The sequence below is a fragment of the Eulemur rufifrons genome, chromosome 29, assembly GCF_041146395.1.
Source record: "Eulemur rufifrons isolate Redbay chromosome 29, OSU_ERuf_1, whole genome shotgun sequence".
Taxonomy (NCBI): Eukaryota; Metazoa; Chordata; class Mammalia; order Primates; family Lemuridae; genus Eulemur; species Eulemur rufifrons.
In genome coordinates, this window is record NC_091011.1 from 35310865 (window position 1) to 35330690 (window position 19826).

The window sequence follows — 19826 nt, forward strand, 5'->3', positions numbered from 1 at the left end:
GTTTATTTTTAATGAGCTTCTAAATTATTCTGTTTCTTTGCATGAAAGAAATGAGCTATTTTTAGGTAAATTGTGTATTATATAGATGGCCCCAGAGTAAATGGCAGAGACTATGCTTGGTACTATTTCATAACTGGAAAAAAGAGAAATTGAGTAGTTACTCTATTTAAAGGAACAAAAACTCTGCTTCATATTTATTTACGGTTTTAAAATGCTTTAGTTTTAGTTTCCAAAAAGGAACTATTCATTTGTGAATTCTCCTCACCTCTCTAAAAAATAGGGTATTATATTAATATACATATTTTTAATTTTTAAAATTTTATTTGACATAATTGTACGTATTTATGAGGTACAGTGTGATATTTTTATACATGTCATACAGTATGTAATAATAAAATCAGGGTAATTTGCATATTCATCATCTCAAAAATTTATCATTTCTTTGTTCTGGGAACATTCAAAATCCTCTGTTTTAGCTATTTGAAAATATACAATAGATTATTGTTAATTATAGTTACCTTTAAGTGCTGTGGAACACTAGAACTTATTTCTCCTGTCTAGCTGTAATTTTGTATACGTTAACCAACCTTTTCCTATCCCAGCCTCTAGTAGCTACTATTCTATTCTTTATTTCTATGAGATCAACATTTTTAGCTTCCACATATAAGTTAGAACATGTGGTATTTATCTTTCTATTCCTGACTTATGTCACTTAACATCCTCCATGATCATCCATGTTGTTGCAAATGACAGGATTTCCTTCTTTATGACTGTATAGTATTCCATTGTTGTATATGTCTACTACAAGTGATCTCAGTAGATATTCCTCAGAAGAATACAGATGGCCAATAAGTATATGAAAAAATGCTCAATATCACTAATCATCAGGTAAATGCAAATCAAAACCACAGTGAGATATCATTTTACCCTAGTTAGAATGTCCATTAACAAAAATACAAAAAATAGCAAATACTGGTAAAGATGTAGAGAAACGTGAACTTTTCTACAGCATTGGTGGGAATGTAAATTAGTAAAGCCATTATGAAAAACAGTATGGAGGTTCCTCAAAAACTTAAAAATAGAGCTACCATATGATATAGCAATCTAACTTCTAGTTATTTATCCCATGGAAAGGAAATCAGTATGTCAAAGAGATTTCTGCACACCCTTGTTTATTACAGCACTATTTATAATAACCAAAATATGAAATCAATCTAAGGGATTATATTTTGCACGTGAGGATGTCTGAGTGGCTCTTGAAAAGAGGTGACTAGCAATTTAAAAATAGGGTAAATGTTTACGCAAAATTTAGTTCACATTTTTTAAATGCTTATTAAAATTTTATTTTGTAAAATTTTGGTGCTGGAAAAATTTTACATATTTGTGTCTCAATTTGTCAAGGCATTTTTCTGAAATGTAGAAAGTTGTAAGTAAAGCAGTAAACCACCACAAATTTAAGATCCCCTTTAAATCCTCAAATCGTGGATTTCTGGAATTTATCGTGGTATAATGACTTCTTCCCATGCTTCTTAAGCACCATACAACTTGGCATACAATCCATATTTTAGAGTTTATCATCATCATCATCATCACATGATATTTACTGGGTGAGTGGCCTAACATGTTGGGTGATCCTCTACTAAGAGCTATATAACAGTTATTTTCTTAAAAAATTCTGAGCTGCTTATGGTTATTACAAAAATGGATGTTGCTGGACAGAGCTCTCAGTTATTAGAGCTTTTGAATCTTGTTAATTGACAAAATAAGACAGATCCTCATGAGTCTGATACACTAATAGTTTTTGCCTTTGTACTTATCTGAAATTTGAGTCCGTATGGCTCATCTATATTTGATATTCCTCTTCTACAACTTAAGCTGGTTTTTTTGCTGTTTTATGTACCCTGGAAATTAGCAACACATCAGAATGAAGGAAATGACAACTAAACATTTGGTTTTGAAGGGAAGAAAAATAAGCACTTAGAAGCTTAACATCACTTTTTAGGGTATTTAAATTTCAAGTGTAAAATGCATACATTTATCAGTTCTATTTATAGGCTTTCATAACTTCTCTTTAGGATCAATAAGCCCATTATAAACAGCTAAACTAATGTTATGAGATAGTGAAAGCTCTTTGTATTGTCTTGTGCTTTCTTAAAATCTTGTGTCTAAAATGTGCCTAGCCAAAAACAAGAATTTTTTTTTACTGTTCTTTTAAACAAATCTATTTTGTTTCTCTCTTAAAACATCTACTTTATTTCTTCTGTGTACCATATAACTCATTAATGGCAGAAAGCTAACATGCTATAAAGGAATGTTCAAAGAAATTGTCACCTCACACTATTATTGTAAGTCAGAATATTTCTCCAGCATTGATTATTGAGAACACAAGCAGCAAGCCCTAAGGCTTCTTCCAGGGCAATTAGACAAACATCTTCCACTCTTCTTAAACTTTATAGAATTTATCATTTAAATAAAAAAGTAATATAATATCTATAAGAATGCCAGTGTAAGCTACAGTTTTAATAGGTAATCTGGATGAGTTTGTTTTTGTTTTGTTTTTGTCCCTGCCATGATGACTTACTTCCAAGTATGTGCTTAAATCCAAACAAAACAAATCTGAACAGACTAGGTTTCTCAGTACAAGTTTTCCTTTCATAATCATGGCAATAAATATTACATTCTGTGAGAGGAATATCTTTTTTATAAGAATGATGCATATAATTATTTACAATAACTTATCATTGAACTAGAGTTTACTTTTAATTCTCTCTTAATACATTCTTATAAAAATTATCAATCGTTTTTGCTTTCATATGTTAGTGTTTGGTATTTAGTAGTGTCTCACTCTTTTCATTGAAAATGTATACAATCAAGATGGACATTTTCTTTCTTGTAATTATTGCTGTTCTTGCTAGTATTTTAATTATTTGTAGATGTCAGACATTTGTCTTTTAAAGGCCTTCCAATCCCAATCAGAATGAATAAACAATTAAAAGGAAGAAAGATTTTGTAGTCCTTCTTTTTCTTTTGATTGTGTGTGTTCTATATAACACTTAAATTATTCTTTATGAAATTAGTATATCCAGGAAACTGGAGAATTATGCTTTAGGCTGAGTGAATGGAAAACATGTTAGCATTTCCTTTGTAGGGTTTCCAGGGTGCCACAGGAGATTTTTAATGTGCTGCTTATTTTCGTTCTCCCCAAATCTTTTTCAGTGTATTATAATGCTGGAGCAATAATTAAATGTTGCTTAGCCTTTCCTGTGTCCTACACCTCACTGAAAACATGTCGGCAGAGAAAGCAACTGTTCATTATTTCTCAATATAAAACAGATCCTGCCAGGGATCATGCCAAACCCGACCAACCATGACAATCAAATCAATGTATGTTTTGGTTTAAATTTTTATTTCTGCCTTTGCTTTAGCAACTTGACTCTGGTATTTGTTGTCCCCTATAGCTTATCATTTTATGGCATGACAGTTCTTGAAATTGACAAGGCTTCCTGCCTACCTTTGTAATATATATGTGTGACAGTGTAAACTATAAGAGAAAATGACATTTTGACTCAATAAATATTTACTTCATGTCCACTACATCTGTTTTACAGAACTCTTTTTTAAAAAAAAAAAAATTCCTCCACCAATATTCACTGAATAATACTTGCTTCTACCTTTTGTCTGGATGTTACAAATTCTGGAATCATTAATGTCCTGATTTTCACATTAGAGTTTATTATTATTATTACCCAAGAGATTTAATTCTCTCATTAGATGGCATTCATGTCTAAAACATAAATTAACTTGGTAATTGTTTTTTGTTTGTTTGTTTGTTTTTGTTTTGATTTTGCAGTTACACAGGCAAAATATACATACCATGGATGTGTGAATGTGTGTTGAACCACATGGCAAATTTTCTGCTGCTGAATCATTTAAAATTTCAAGAGAGGAATTATATTTTTAATATGTTATTAAATTGCACAAAATAACTAATGGATCTAAATTTCAAATAGTCATTTCAAAGCATGTTCTCTTGAATAAGAATATCTCTAATATAGTTATTAAGTGGTTGATCTCTATGGATTCTGATTCTGGCTTGAAATCTGGGTTTTTTGGTCATTATGTAACTTTCAACAAGCTATTAAACCTATCTTGGTATAAGTTTCTAAATAATGGATTTACCTCATAGGATTTGTTAAATTTTCTTTACTTTTTTTCTTAGTGATTTTGTAAGATATCCTGTTTTATACTACAGCGGTTCTTGAGTTTTCTATGCATATTTAATTTTTTTCTTATTAACATCAGTGATGATTTAATATATATTGACTTTCTTTGTAAAATAAATTGAGTACCACTTTCAATCCTTCATTACTTCTTCATTACTTCTAAAATTTTATGATGTATTATATTTTAAATGATATATTTTTAAAGACTTTATCATTGCAGAATTATTAGGCATGTTGCTTTGCTTCATACCCTATTAAAAACAGTTGTCTATCTCTTTACAACCTATTCATTTTTTTCTATAAAGTTAAATAAAAATTATTCTGACACTTGTTAAAAACAGTAAGGAAGACTTTATTCAAGGGACTACCGTAATGGAGTTTTGCAGAAGGGGAGAGAGATTGGGCTCAACTTCTAACAGCCTACCATAAATTTGTTGGTCTTTCTTTAGTTCAAGTGCTGACATCTGTGCAGTACAATGATGGGATTTAATGTTTTCATATCACTAAGAAGAAATATTAGGGATAAGGGGTGATTCTGGTTAAGCTGACTTAATAGGATTCTTGCTGCCTGCAGGCCAGGGTGATCATATTCCATCTGGAGGATTCTGGGGGGATGAGGAATTGGATCAGATATTAAGGCTGATAAGATATTGAGGGTGGGAAATTCTTGCTCAATTGACTTAGCAGTATTCTTGATAAAAGTGGGTGAATGCACACTGACCAAGGGCAGGCATAGAGGGCTTGGACGAACCTGATTAGAGTTCGATCAAGGAGAAAGTCTTTGTCAGTAACAAATTGTAAATACTAATGGTTAACAAGGTGCCATTTTCTTCTTTGTGACTTTTTTTTAAATCTCAGTTTCCATAATACTGCAGTCTTCTGATTTCTTCCTGTAAAGTAAGTCTGCTCTTTCTCAGATTCCTTGCCAGCTTTTTACCTCCACTAGATCCCTAAATGCTGAAGACTCTTGGGGCACTGTCCTATGTGATCCCTGGGAATTCTTACCCAACCCAGTGGTTTTAAATTCCCTTCATTTGTAAATGACTCTTTCCTATGATCATGGCTCACATATTTAACTGTCTACTTGGTATCTTCTCGTGGATGTCTCCCTGGCATCTTAAATTTGTCCAAAACATACTTTGTTATTCCCAACATCCAAAACCTGCTTCTGGTGAATTAAACTTTTTGTGTCTTTTGTAGTGATACTTTATATGTAATACTATTTTTCGTTTTAAAGTCTCTGATTTTGGGTGAATATAGTGAGCCAGCCTTTCTTTTGGTGAGTACCTGTCTGGTATATTTTTCTCAATCACTTAACTTTGAGAATTTTGTGTCCTTCTATTTTAGGTGTGGCTGTGATAGAGTTGACATGGCTGCGTTTAGTTTTTAAGCCAACCTGATAATCTCTGTTTCATTTATAAGCTTTGTCTATTTACGTTTATTGAAATTAGAAGAATATTTTGTCTTGTATCTTTCACCTTATTTTTTGATTTGTCTTTTCTTATTTTTTTGTTAACTGTTTGAGATGTTTGTTTTGTTGCTTTCATTGATTTTTTTCCTGATTGTTTTTAACTTTTCATCTTGAAATCATTTCAGATTTACAAAGAAATTTCAAAAATAGCACAAAGAATTTTCTATACACCCTTGACCCAGGATCCCTGATATTGACATCTCATATAACCATAGTGTCAAAATCAGGAAGTTAACACTGATGCAATTCTATTATTTAATGTGCAAATTTTATTCAAATTTTGTAGATTGTGCCAGTTAAATATATTTTTTCTGGTTCAGGATCCAATTGTGAAACACATTGCATTTTGCTGTCATAACTTCTCAGTCTCCTTTAATCTGGGACACATTCTCAATCTTGGCTTTGTAGTTTTGATAAATACTGGCTTGTTATTTTGTATAACATCTTTCAATTTAGAGTTCTCTGCTGTTTTCTCATGAATAAATTCAGGCTATGCACTTTTGGCAAGAATGCCACAGAATCAGTGTTGTATTCTTCTTAGTGCATCACATCATGGAGGTCACATGATGTCTACCTGGCTCACTACTGTTAATATTAACTTTGATCACTCTTTTATGGCTTTTGTTTGTCAGGGAAAGTTTTTATTTCCCTTCATTTATAAAACACAGATTTGATGGATAAAGTATTCTTTGTTCACAGTTTTTTTCCACGCCTTCAGCACTTTGAATATGTCACCCTATTTTCTCCTGGACCGTAAGTTTTCTGCTGAGAAATCCACTGATATAGTCATATTTTCAGTCCTTTGTATGTGTGTGTTTCTTATGTCTTGATGCTCTCAAATTTGTTTGTCTTTTATTTTTGATAGTTTAATTATTATATGCCTTTGTTAACTCCTTTTTGGCATGTGTGTGACTGGAGACAAGTATGCTTCCTGTACTTGGGTATTGGTATCTATCCCCAGATTAGGGAAGTTTTCAGCCATTATTTCTTCAAATGCTTTCTGATCCATTTTCTCTATCTTTTTCTTCAATTTCTATTATGTAACTGTTTGATCTCTTGCTGGTGCCCCATAATTCCCATAGGCATTACTTCTTCTTTTGTGTTTTTGACTGGATAGTTTCACATGTTTTGTCTCCCAGCTCACTGCTTCTTTCTCCTGATTGATCAAGTCTGCTATTAAAGCTTTCTGTTGAATTTATCAGTTGTCATTGTATTCTTCATCTCTAGGTTTCTATCTGGTTATTTTCATTGTTTCTCTTATATTGGAAATGTCTGATTGAAGTACAGAAGCTGGACTTAGAAACTCTCTATCATCTACCGTATTCACTAGACCTTGTACCAACTGATTACCACTTCTTCCACACTTTGGACCACTCTTGCAAGGAAAATTATTCAATTCTCAACAAACTGTGGAAAATGCCTTTCCCGATTTCATCGCCACTTGCTCTCCCAGCACCTTCACTGTTGGCATCAACAAGCTATTTTTAAGATGGCAAAACTGTGTCAATAGTTTAGGCACATGCTTTAATTAATTGTACTGCTTCTAGTGTGAGATATAAATAAATTATACTTTTGATTTGAAATTATGCATTTCATACTTAATGACCTAATATTCTCTGTCAAACTTCTTGCTTTTTTGGGTTTTGTATTCCAAATTTCATTAAATTTTCTACCTGCATATTCTTGTAGTTCACTGAACTTCTTATTGGAGCTTTATTGGTTTCTTTGTGTCTTTGTACTATTGTCTGCACATTTGAGGAGACAGCCCCCTCTTCTGGCCTTTACAGGTATCCTAGAAGAATAAAGTTTGAGTTCTAGACATTTTTAAGTCAGTCTTCCATTTATCTAATTCAGTTTTCTACAGAAAAAGTGGGTTTTACACCACATCTGTTGAGGCTTTTAATCCAAAATACATTTATTATCTACATAAATTCTCTTCTGACTTATATAATCTCATGTCAACATAAGATTATTCCTACTTTTTGTTTATTTCTGTGGTTAAAACATCCTCTTTAATCTTCCTGATACTGAAAATCGGACAGTATCTAACACATTTTCCTGTTTAGCTCAAAAGCATCATTTCAGAGAGATGTATTTATTCTGATGATTTCAAAAATTTATTTCCACCAAGGGAATTGCTTCATGGATCTGCAGATTTTTTTTTTTTTTTTTCTACTTCCTTATTGGGAAGAAGCTCTATAAGCAATAATTCTACCATCTATGACCTGGAGAAAGGATTGTTTCTGCTTTCTGTTCTGGAGAGAGCTTTGCCAGGTTAATATTTTGATAACTAAGACTGGTAAAAATAGTACTAGTCTTTTGGGTACAGAATTCTTTTTGCAGGCTGCTATTCATAGCCACCTTATTGGAAAGGAATACTTTTTAATACAATGGTAAACAAATTCCTGCAAAACATTGAGATTAAGACTTTGGATACTCAATACACACCCATTAACCAATATTCAAAATCCTAATGGTCATTAATCAAGAGTCTTTTTTTTTTTAAGTACTCAAAAATATTCTAACAATAATTCTGTTTACTCCCCCTGTATTCCTACCAAGAAGATTATGTTTGAACTGGCCCATTTTAGTTCTTTCTCTCTCTCTTTTTGTTTTTTTTTTTGTAATAAGCTTGTAATTAAAAAATGTGAAACTAAATTTTATGGGAAAAAATTTAACCAGTTTTTCTGCTGCTACAGAAATTATCAATATTATTCTACTAAGACCTGGGCTATCCACTCAAGAAGTAACTAGAATACATTTTCTTTCTCTTCCATCATTTATCATGTGTTTTGGAAACATTACTCATTGTCATGAACACCTGATATGTATGTAGTTTTTCTGCTTATGCAGCCACCCCATCTAAGAGGACACCTGCCTCATTGTCTGCCTTTATTCCTCTGGCTTGGTGTGTTAGTAGGGATTTATTAATGTCTCTTATGTTTACCTCTCAGAGTAGATGTTCTCTCATAAGGGTTGGGGGAATTATGGACCATAAACTACTTATTTTTGATATCTTTTCTAGTTTCTAAGTACAGATACAAGGTTTGTTTTTAATTTTTATTTTTAGGAGTTAATTTCATAACAATGTAGGCTTTAAAAACCTTGCTATTTCCAGGATATCTTAATGATCACTTACAAGGTCAGATCTTGATGGAGTTATTTAGCCAATGAATCTAGTTAATGTTTATTGAATACCTACTATGGACTTTGTTTGAGTTATCTTTTAGTATCTTATAATTTAGCTGAGAAAATAAGACCAGTAGATTTACAAACCTAATAACAATATTAGTAAGGGATTTTGAGAAAAACTATGACAATGAAAATTGCTGATGTGCAGTAAAATAGATGACTTCATAAGAGGAAGTTATTACAACTGAGTCTTTTAAAATTGATATGAATTAGAAAAATAATTACTGGAAAACCATTTTACTTGAGCAGAAATAACAATGACTATACCAGTCTAGCTACAAAAGTGGATTCTGTACAACAAAGGAGTGAGAATTGCAGTTGGAGGTTTAATTAGGTTGATTGTGGATGGCCTTGAAAGCTAAGAGGAAGTACTGAAAGTAATTTGGGTATGATATAGTGAAAGTGATTATTCTAGTGAGGTTAGAGCAGTAGTTAAGGGCAAAGAGAAGTAGTCAATTAGAACATCCTGGAGGAGTCCAGGTATAGGATGTCGTGGAGACAGGCTTACAGTAGTTGGAATATGACCAGTGAGGGGTGTCACAATAGAGAACTAGCAGGAATTGTAAACTGTTGGGTGAATTGTGTAGGATCAAAACATTTTTTTCCCAATTTAAAAGGGCATTGTATATGAGTCCACTTTTTCAACTTTATTAAGTTCTGGAATTTATATTATGAATGATGTAGAAAAAATAAAGTCTGACAGTGTGATAAGTCCCAGATCAGAAATAATTGTTTCTCAGGCCAGATGTCTGGTGTCTTTGGCTTCCTAAATTTTTCCCTACTGCAATCTGACTCTGACTACTGCATAGTTTGGGTCTTTCCTTTGTTCTCTGTTCCTAGTCAGCAGAGTATCTGTGCTGCCTTTTGGGGTTTTATTGACCAATCCTTTTTTCTTAATTACTTCGATTCACAAATACTTATTGAGCACCTACTGTATTGCAGTGCACTGTTCTAGGCACAGAAAATAAAGGAGGACTGTTGTGTGATGACTGTTAATTAATAATCCCAAGTGCATTTTCATTAGTACTTTATTACCTAGGCTTTAGGAAGAGAGATTTTTCTTTGAAAGGATCAAAAGGGAAAAGCTTTTTATTTGGAGAGGGCTGTTTTGTTTTTCTCAAACCCTATCAATAGATGATTGCTTTTACCTGTAGTTTTGGAAATTTACAAACACTGAACATTTATTTTCATCACCGCTAGGGGACAGTGTGTCACCACTGGATTTTTTTTTTCCATATCAGCAAAATATATACAAAAAGGAAATTTAGCCTCAAATTATTTTGATTTGATATTAATGATCTTATAAATTTAACAAGTATGTTAATGGTTTAACAAGTCTACCACTTTTGATTTTTATATATGGTATAGAGATAGGTGTGTATATATTAACATCTAGATGTATATATAAATAGCTAGATATAGCTAGAACACTTTTATTTGTTGATAGTGTTTAAAATTTTGTGACATTGAGATAATTTTTGCATAATTTCACAAAAACAAAGATGACATAGGATATTAATATCAAATTATAAGCAACCTGAATTTCAGAAGAGTTTTGTAACTCATGGAAATTGAATTAGGCTTTAGGTATGGAATTTCCTGAGACAATGAAATGTTTACCCTTCAAGAAGCACTATGTAATCCCAAAATGTCTAAAGACTAAATATATATACATATATTTTAACTTTATAGTTTTCCTTTTAGCAGAGTACATTGTATTCTTTAGGAGTGATGGGTATGGAGGACAAATATCTCTAAAAGATTTCCTTTCAGGTTGTCTATAAAGAGTTGGAGAACAATGAGGTTGTAGCTTTTCCTGCTATTCTCTGAGACAGTATTCTACAAAATCCACATAAACTTGATTATAACAGCTTACAGTAAATTTGTTTACACTTCTTTAATTCAAGTACTGACATCTGTGTAGTAGTACAACAATAGGATTTAATGTTTTAAAATACACTTTTTAAAAAGTTCTTCAAGTTTAAGTAGTCTAGCAAGTTCCTCCAAAAGTTGTCCTTTGAGAAAATTGGAAGGGTTGGTTAGTAAGTAAGGAATTGTGAAGACATGGACATCGTAGAAAATTGACCACTTATACCCTTGCGAAGTGCTGCTTATTAGTGCTTTACTTCTGGAACTGAGGCTTTACTTGTCCAAATTTTGAGGTGGAGGGTGAAGAAGGAGATAAAAAAAAAAAAAGAGCTGCTATGAATTATGGAGATGCCACTGTCATTCCCAAGCTTCTGTGAAAATAAAGAAGTCTGCTTTCCCTGATTTCCCAAAATCTTACCAGAGGCTTGGAAGTCCCATGAGAATTTCTCATCAAGACTTCACTAGTCTGCTTAGATGATAGACACAACATCATAAGGAAACCAACCCAACAACAACAAGACACACATGCAAAAAGACTGAAGTAAGGGATTTCATTTATAAGACTTCATTACTATGTAGTAAATTTAGAATTAGCTTATATGTTTAAAAGATAATGGTAATTAGAACTTTTGTGCATCTTTCGTCTAAATATAGCATATTTAATCTTAATCTTGAAATTACAGGTGAAAGGAAAATAGCTAAATATAAATTTCTCAGTAAAACTCATGGTGAATTCTAATCCTAAATAATTCAGTTTGAGGATTTAGAAGATTAAAAATAGTTACTCTGTGTTGGTACTATTTTGGTATTCTTCCTAATGGTCTTAAAATCTAGCTGTTAAGAAACTCTTCACTATCTCAGTGAACAATTGTTACATGCTGGATAAGATTAAGTACAAATTTTTTGTCGTTACTTTTAGCTTGACTTCATTATATTTTTCTTGACATCTAAGTCAGCAGAAAGATAAGACTTTGTGGATTATTAATATGGTTCTTTTGTGGCCTTGTATTGAAAGCTAGAATTTGTAAGCAAAAAACAAATGTTTTCTTTGTATATATTTTGAGGATATTTATGGAGACAAACGTTCTCTGGATAATGTTCTTTATTATTGATTTTATATGACAACAAATCTAATTTAGTTTCCTGAATTTAAACTGTCTTCAAAATAAATTTTAAGATAATTTATTTCTTGTGAAATGAATGAAATTTGTTTATTATAGAAATTTTGAAAATATAACAAAGCCCAAAGAAGAAAGAGAAATTGCCATTCATCCATCATCCAAAAATAACTCTTGTTAACATTTTTATATTTTCCCTCTTGGTATTTTAAGAAAGCCGATTACTGGATAATCAACTTAGAGCTTGCTTTTTTCCCTTTTTAGCTGTGTTTTATTTTTGCTATAATATAGTTGTAACCAAGAAAAGGAGTAAATACTGTATTTCAACTAGAAGTTAAAATTTTATTGTTTTATGAGTGGTAGAGTTCAAAATTGTAAAATTTTTTTTAAAAACATTTGGCATCATTATGAAGTAAACAAGATGATAAAATAAGTAATGACAGCTATGACAGTAATTTAGATTTAAGCATATCTCATAGCATTAAATAACCTGCTTTTCTTCAAATTTCACAAATCTCTTTTTTTTTTTTTTTCTTGAGACAAGGTCTTGCTTTGTCACCCAGGCAATCATAGCTCACTGTAACCTTGAACTCCTGGGCTCAAGCAATCCTCCTAAGTAGACTGCAGGTGGGTGCCACCATGCCAGGCTGATTCTTTTTTTTTTTTTTTTTTTTGAGACAGAGTCTCACTCTGTTGCCCGGGCTAGAGTGAGTGCCGTGGCGTCAGCCTAGCTCACAGCAACCTCAAACTCCTGAGCTCAAGCGATCCTCCTGTCTCAGCCTCCCGAGTAGCTGGGACTACAGGCATGCACCACCATGCCCGGCTAATTTTTTCTATATATATTTTTAGCTGTCCATATAATTTCTTTCTATTTTTAGTAGAGGTGGGGTCTCGCTCTTGCTCAGGCTGGTCTCGAACTCCTGAGCTCAAACGATCCGCTCACCTCGGCCTCCCAGAGTGCTAGGATTACAGGCGTGAGCCACCGCGCCCGGCCTTTTTTTTTTTTTGTAGATACAGTAGACAGTGTCTCCTTATGTGGCCAGGCTGGTCTTGAACTCCTGGCCTCAAGCAATCCTCCTGACTCGGCTTCCCAAAGTGCTGAGATAATAGGTGTGACCACCGTGCCTGGCCTCTTTTTTGTTCTTATGTGTGGATATACAAACACTGGTGTGCCTTGTTTATAGTTTATGCTGCCAAGGTATACTTGAAGCCTGCGAATTGATGTTGCTAGAGTTACAGATGGTAAATAAACTGCTGATAAATTTAATTTCAGTAATTTTTCTTTCCTTTATAATAAGTGTGGGATTTTGAGTACCTGCTTTGCTTACAGTACCTTTGTAAAGTCTTGCATATCACATCAATATGCCACTGTAAGAATCAGTCATTTTTTCCCAAAGTATTTCTTGTCCATTCTGGACTCATCAGTTTTGCCTCTTCTCTTGTCCTTTGGTTCCACTTCCTTCAGGAATCATTTAAGCATGATGTGATCTTGGCATGCTCTGAATTCCCTCATCCTTTAATGCCTAGTGATAGCTATATTACCTACAGTCTACTCTTACACATTACATTACATTGTTTCACTAGGAATGGGGTTGACATTTTTTTATTCTTGTTTGTTTCAGAGTTAGGGTTAGGGTAAATATTCCCAATGATTGGCTGCTGGAATAATCCATATATGGTTTCCTAAATGTTCCAAACAGCTCTCTTAGTGGTGAGGGATGTATCCATAGATAAGGCAGGAATAGGAAAGTGAAATGGTAATATGATCATAAAGTATTATAAAGATTATAATATTAATTCAACATTTTTTTCTCTGCTGCAGTTCAGATTTTTTTTTTTTAATGTATCTTTAGGATCACTAATACTGTCTTCTGCTCTGCCTATCCAATATTAAACCAGTACAGTTAATTCTTGATTTTAAGTTTTATATTTTAAAATTATAAAATATTCTTTGTTATAGATTCCTATTCTAAGTCGAAAATTTCCATTTTTCATCAACACTTTCATCTTTAGCTTTATTTCTTAATATGTTAATTGTAATTATTTTGAAATCCTGGCATGCTGATTCCAATATATGTATCATTTCTGGATCTGCTTAATTGATTATTATGGGTTATAATAAGGGGTAGTATTATGAGGGTTGTTTTTTGCTTCTTTGCTTTCTGCCTCCTTGGTTGTCTAGTAATATTTCATTGTATGACATACATTAGTTAGAAAACATTATGAAGGCTCTAGATAATTTTGGCTTCTTTCAAAGAATATGAAAATGTGTTCTAGCAAGCAGAAGTACTATAGGGAGATCAACTTGATCTTGTGAAAGTTGTTTGAGTTTTCTTAGTTGAGGTCTAGTCAGTTTTGCTTTTATTTCCAGGCCATAGTCATGGTCTTTTAGAGATCTCAACTGAAAGCCCTGGTTGTTCACCAGGGTCTTTTCGTTCTAGCTGGACTCAAATATACCCTCCTTCTCCTCAGCACTGTGAGACCTTGAAATCTCCCCTCAGGTCTCCAACTTCCCGGAAGTTATTCTCTGCAAGGCCTCATGCAGTCTCTCCGTGAGTGTGAAAGTTAGGAGATGCCAACCACTGAAGGGAGTTTTTAGCTGATTTTTAGGACCTCTCTGCAACTCTGTCCTATCAGGGCCCTTGCTTGTGGAAATCCAAACTACCGTGACATCTCTAAATTGTAATCTGTGTCTTTTGTACCCAAAGATATTGCCGTTCTCTCTTTGGGTTCTGTTTCTCCTTATTTTAGAAACAAATGATCTCAACAAAACAGCTGTCATGAATGTTAAGCTAGGGGACTCTTTTTTTAAGGATTATAGACATGCATTTGTTACTAAGACCTGCAAACAGAATTTTTAATATTTTTACATACAGTTTTCCAAATTTAATGGTTATCTATGGTAAGAGGGTGATATCAGCTGTCATAGCTGAAATCAATATACCCCATAAAAATAATAATTCTGACAGCTATTATTATTGAATATTTACTAGGTATCAGTGCTTTACATGTCTCATATAATTTAGTCCCCCCAAAAAAATCTATTTTACCATTTTTAGATAAAAAAGGAGAGCTCTACAACTTCAATAATTTGCTCAGACATCACTTAAATTGTCAAAGCCAGTATATGAATACCAGCAATCTGACTTTATAGCTTATGCTCTTCTCAACTGCATAATTTATTAAATTTATTATATTTTTTTATTCAAGAAATACACACATAGGCCAGTGCACACAAATAAATTACCTTTGTCACTCAAGTTTTATAATTCTGGCACATAAACATTTTTAAAATTAACAAAAAATTACATTTTAAAAAGTATTTAATAATATATTTAATTTTTTAGACATACGGAAAAATTGAGAGTACAGTACAGAATTCCCATAAACTCTGCACCCAGTTTCTCCTATTAGTATCTTTTATTACTATGGTACATTTGTTACAATAAATGAACCAATATTGATGTGTTGTTATTAACAAAGTCCATAGTTTATTCAGATTTCCTTAGTTTTACCTAATGTATTTTTCTCTTTCAGTATACTGTGATACTTTCAGTTGTCATTATCTCTTTAGACTTCTCTAGGCTGTGACAGTTTCTCAGGCTTTTCTTGTTTTTGATGACCTTGGCAATTTTGAGATGTACTTGTCAGTAGATTGTAGAATGTCCCTCTATTGAAATTTTTCTGATATCTTTCTTACTATTAGATTGGGGTTATGGGTTTCAGGGAGGAAGACCACAGAAGTAAATACCATTTTCATATGATTTCAAAGTGCATACTATCAACATGATTTTTCAATGTTCATATTGACCTTGCTTACTTGGTTTAAAAAGTTTCATTACGTAATATTTGGAACTCACAAAAGTAATGCATATGTATATACCCATTTATACATGTGAATGATAATAAAAGGACCATCTATACTGCCCTCCTGCTCCTCACTGTCCTCAAGGATTAAAAAGGTGTTTTGCATTTTTGCTGGCAGCAGGAAATGATTTTTCAAGATACATCTGAGTCTGCCCTTTTTTCCTGTGTTATCAGGACTGTTCTAGAGATGTGGAATTTTGATATGAATTTGAAATCTATAAATTGTGTGACTATCTGATCTTTCTATATACTAGCATTTTGTAACTATATGTGTGTGTCAACACCTTGTTTAATCACTTTTTAAATTTCCATGTTGTTCAAGGTAAGATGATTAATAAGTTCAGGCAGAGAGAGAAAACAGATATTCAGTGGAATGAGATAGTTACTTGTCCCTGAATTCTAACTTTTCAAAATAAAGCCTGTAAAGAGTTACAGAAGTAAATTAATCTTTAAAAGAAAATCTTAAATCTTTCTTAAGTAAAAATATCTAAGTTAGGTAGCTATCAAAATGAGTGTAGAAGATTTGTTGTAAGGCATAGATGTGTGATTTTTCTAGCCCTGGGATCTTAAACAGTTTTCCCTTTATTTCTTCATCTGTTACTATGTTGTTTCATTATGACAAGTATAAACTGGTTTCAAGGGGGCTACACAGATTGAATTTTTCTGTTTAATTTTGAAAGAAGAAGCCTTAATTATCATTATCTTTGTTACATCTCAATTTAATAAATGAAACTTGGGAGTAGAGGTGTATTCTAGACCATACAGCATTGTAACGAATTGATCATTAAGAGTGACAAATACGTATCAATAGTTGCTTTGTATGTTGCTCAGTTTTAAAATACTTATTTCTATGTTTATGAATAATGTGATATAGATGATATATGTTCCTGTCTAATGAATCACATTTTAAGCCCAAACATATTTGTCTTTAGAATAATTTGTTTGTATGTGATTTAGGTCTTGTGACATTCTGGAAACTAGAACAGCATTTGAAATCCAATATTGAAATGTCATGTAAAACCTACTTACAAGCAGCAGAGCAGCCACTGTTCAGCCTCTGGAGGATCTTCCCAGCTCCACTCCTTAGAATATGATCAGAGAAATTGATGAGAAGGAGCAGCTTAAGCAGAGGTGTTCTCTCACCTTCACCCCCATAGACGAGGAACACAGGCCAGGGAAGTGGGTGCCTGCTGTTAGTGGTGAGGCTTCCGTATTTTTGGGGGGTTTTTTGTACTATTGCTAGGCTTCAGCCTAAATATGCAAATAGGAGTAAACAAAGTAACCAAACAGCAGTCATTGTCAACAAATGAATTCAACAAAAAGAGTGATTATGTCTCTATCACAGCCAGAGCCTCCTTTGCTTTGATGTGTTGTAATTTATGGAGTGCTACCATGTGTTAGGCATTGAGCTAAGTGTTCAATATTCAAAGATAAAATGAAAAATTCTTTACATATAAAACTTATCATCTGGTAGAATAGATGCTTAACTGAAAAGACTATTAAAATTCAGTGTGCTAGAGGAATTCATAGCCATGGAAACATAGCCACATCACCCAAACTGGGATGGAGGATAGAAGTCAGGGTAGATTCAAGAGCCAGGTTCAACCTGGGTTGAACCACAAAGAGTAATTAAGACTTAGCTAAACTAGGAAGGGTGTGGGGAAGCTTTTCTGGCAAAGGGATTAGTTGGAGCAAAAGGATTGAAGCTCAGAAAAATACTTGTTTGTTCCATGTGGCTTAGGGAATTGAGTGATTTTAAGGGGCTGTCAAGAAGAGACTGGATGGATTAAAGACTTTTTATTACCAGGTAAAAGGGTAGGACTTTATCCTGAGGTTTAAAGGCAGCATTCAAAGGATTTTAGGCAAGATAGTGATGTGATCAGATCTGCATTTTAAAATGAGTATTTTGACACTTCTGTAGGAAATGAAGTTGAAGAGGACAAGACTTTAGAAACTGTTTCTGAGAGTGTCCAATAATTGAGGACAGAGGTGTCATGCTGGCAGTGGTAGTTTGAGTGGCATCATTCTTAATGCCTTACCCCAGTGTATATGGATGCAAGAAACAATAAGGAAATAGAAGCAATAGGTCCTAGTGATATGATATACTGGGTCATGGGATAAGGCATTAAGGATGATGCCTAAATTTAGAGATTGGTTACCCTATCCCTTTTTTAAAATATAGAACAGTTCACAACACAGAGACCTTCAAGATATCAGCTCTGCTTCCACTTTCCCTTTCCCTTCATACTATAGTCTCTATATACTTTCAAGAAGCCTAAATAATTAGAATAAACAGATTTCCATAGCCAGTATGATTTCAGAGACAAAACCACATTTTAGCAACTTGTGAAATGACTCATTTCACAAATCTGCCTGATCCTTACTTCACAAACAGCAAGTAGGGTTTTTTTTTTTTTTCTCCTCACACTAGCACTCACAAACAGTTCATAACAAAGTTGGAGAATACTCAGAAACAGGATAAAGAAAAGGGTCGCATCATCATTGAAATATTCACACTTCAGTGAAGAACCAAAGTTTGTCAAAAATGAGATTAAGGCAAAGTAATCTTTTGTTTCTTTCTGTTAGCATTTGAAATTGTGTCAGTGCTTTTTGTTGATTCTTTAGCAGATGTTTTTTGGTCTATAATGAAAAGTGCTTGCAAAAGCATTTCCTCTTTATTTGGGGGACTGAGTCCATGTCAGTGGCTAAGGTCTGGTTTTACAAAATGCCGAATCCAGACAGCAGCAGATCTTGAAAAGTGGTTCCTTATCAAATTTAATATGTGACATCTTTTCTTTCTAAAATAATTATTGTTTTACTCTTTCTTTTCAGGATGAGCAGAAACTACAAGAGAGTTTAAGGCAAGCTGCCGTCATTATTGCTGCCTTAATCAAAGAAAGAAATTCTGGACTTGTTGGTCAGCTACTGGTAGCATGAAGAACACAGAGAGAAAGTTACCTATTAGGCTTTTTAAAACCTCGACCCAAGTATCTCTATTGTGCTTCATTCACCCCCTGTTGTGGGAGGTAGAATGTTTAAGTTGGCTTCTGTGTCATCTTATAATTTGTAGGATGTGATACTTAGATTATAGAAGTGGATCAATGCTTATATCTGTGAAATAAAAATATTTTTGTGTATGTCAAACATAAATTGCCTGAACCAGAAAAAAGTAGTAGATAAGTGGAAAATAACAGCCTTCAATGAAGAATCTTTTCACAAAGGCATGAAAGGTCAAATAGAAATAATGATGGGTGAGCTATTCTTTCAAGGAATGAGAATTTAGAAAACTTCAGCTCTTATCTTAACTCTATGCTAATAAATCACACTGTAATAAAGTTAATGGATAAGCTTCAGAATTATTCTCAATTCTAAAATCGTCCTCTCACCATGTGATATTTTATCTTTTTGTCTTGTATTGAAATTTTCTATATCTTAAAAAAAATGGAACTCCTTGTTTCAAATATCTTCCCTATTTGTGTCATATTACTCTAGATCCCTAAAGGAGATGTAATCTCTTTCTGCTTTTGTATTATTTTTAAATTATATTTTCTTTGGTTTATGAAATATTAATTATCATATTACTTACATTATCTTAAAGGGTCTCTATTTTTTCTGAATAGGCTTTTTAAATGTCTGGAAAGCTTCATAAAAATTATTTTGGTCAATCCCTGGTTAGTCATCTTCTGGAGAATTCGTTGCCCATCATAGAGTTAAACTGGTTATTCTTTAGATACAGATACTGCTACCTTTTAAAATCAAGTTCTTTCTAATTTCCATTGGTATATACATCTTAAATATCAATATTTTCCCTTACATTTTTCAGTTACATGTGTCTAGTCATTAGAGATACTTTTATTTTATACATACTGTTAATACAAACAGATTAGATCAGATTATTCCAGGGCTTGGGATGCATGTGGCAACTTAAAAGTTGCACAAAATGTTTTCAGTTAGAGATAGATTATACTATATCTACCTTGTAGAATTTCTTCTTTAACATGTTCTCCCCTATGTATCTCAAGTACTTATATAGTAGGAGAGTTTATGTTTTACATTTAAGTAATGAGTAGAATATTATGTGTATGG

At 33.0% G+C, this 19826-nt stretch overlaps 1 protein-coding gene across 3 annotated transcripts in view; it reads left to right on the top strand.

Annotated features, from left to right (window-relative positions):
- CRPPA (CDP-L-ribitol pyrophosphorylase A) overlaps window positions 1-18677 on the top strand; it is a 245672-nt gene extending 226995 nt beyond the window's left edge. For all 3 annotated transcript variants that reach the window (XM_069461928.1, XM_069461929.1, XM_069461930.1), the window contains one exon: window positions 18573-18677. In XM_069461928.1, the coding sequence (XP_069318029.1) occupies window positions 18573-18677 (105 nt within the window). The remainder of the gene's footprint in view (window positions 1-18572) is intronic.
- Window positions 18678-19826: the final 1149 nt, after the last annotated feature.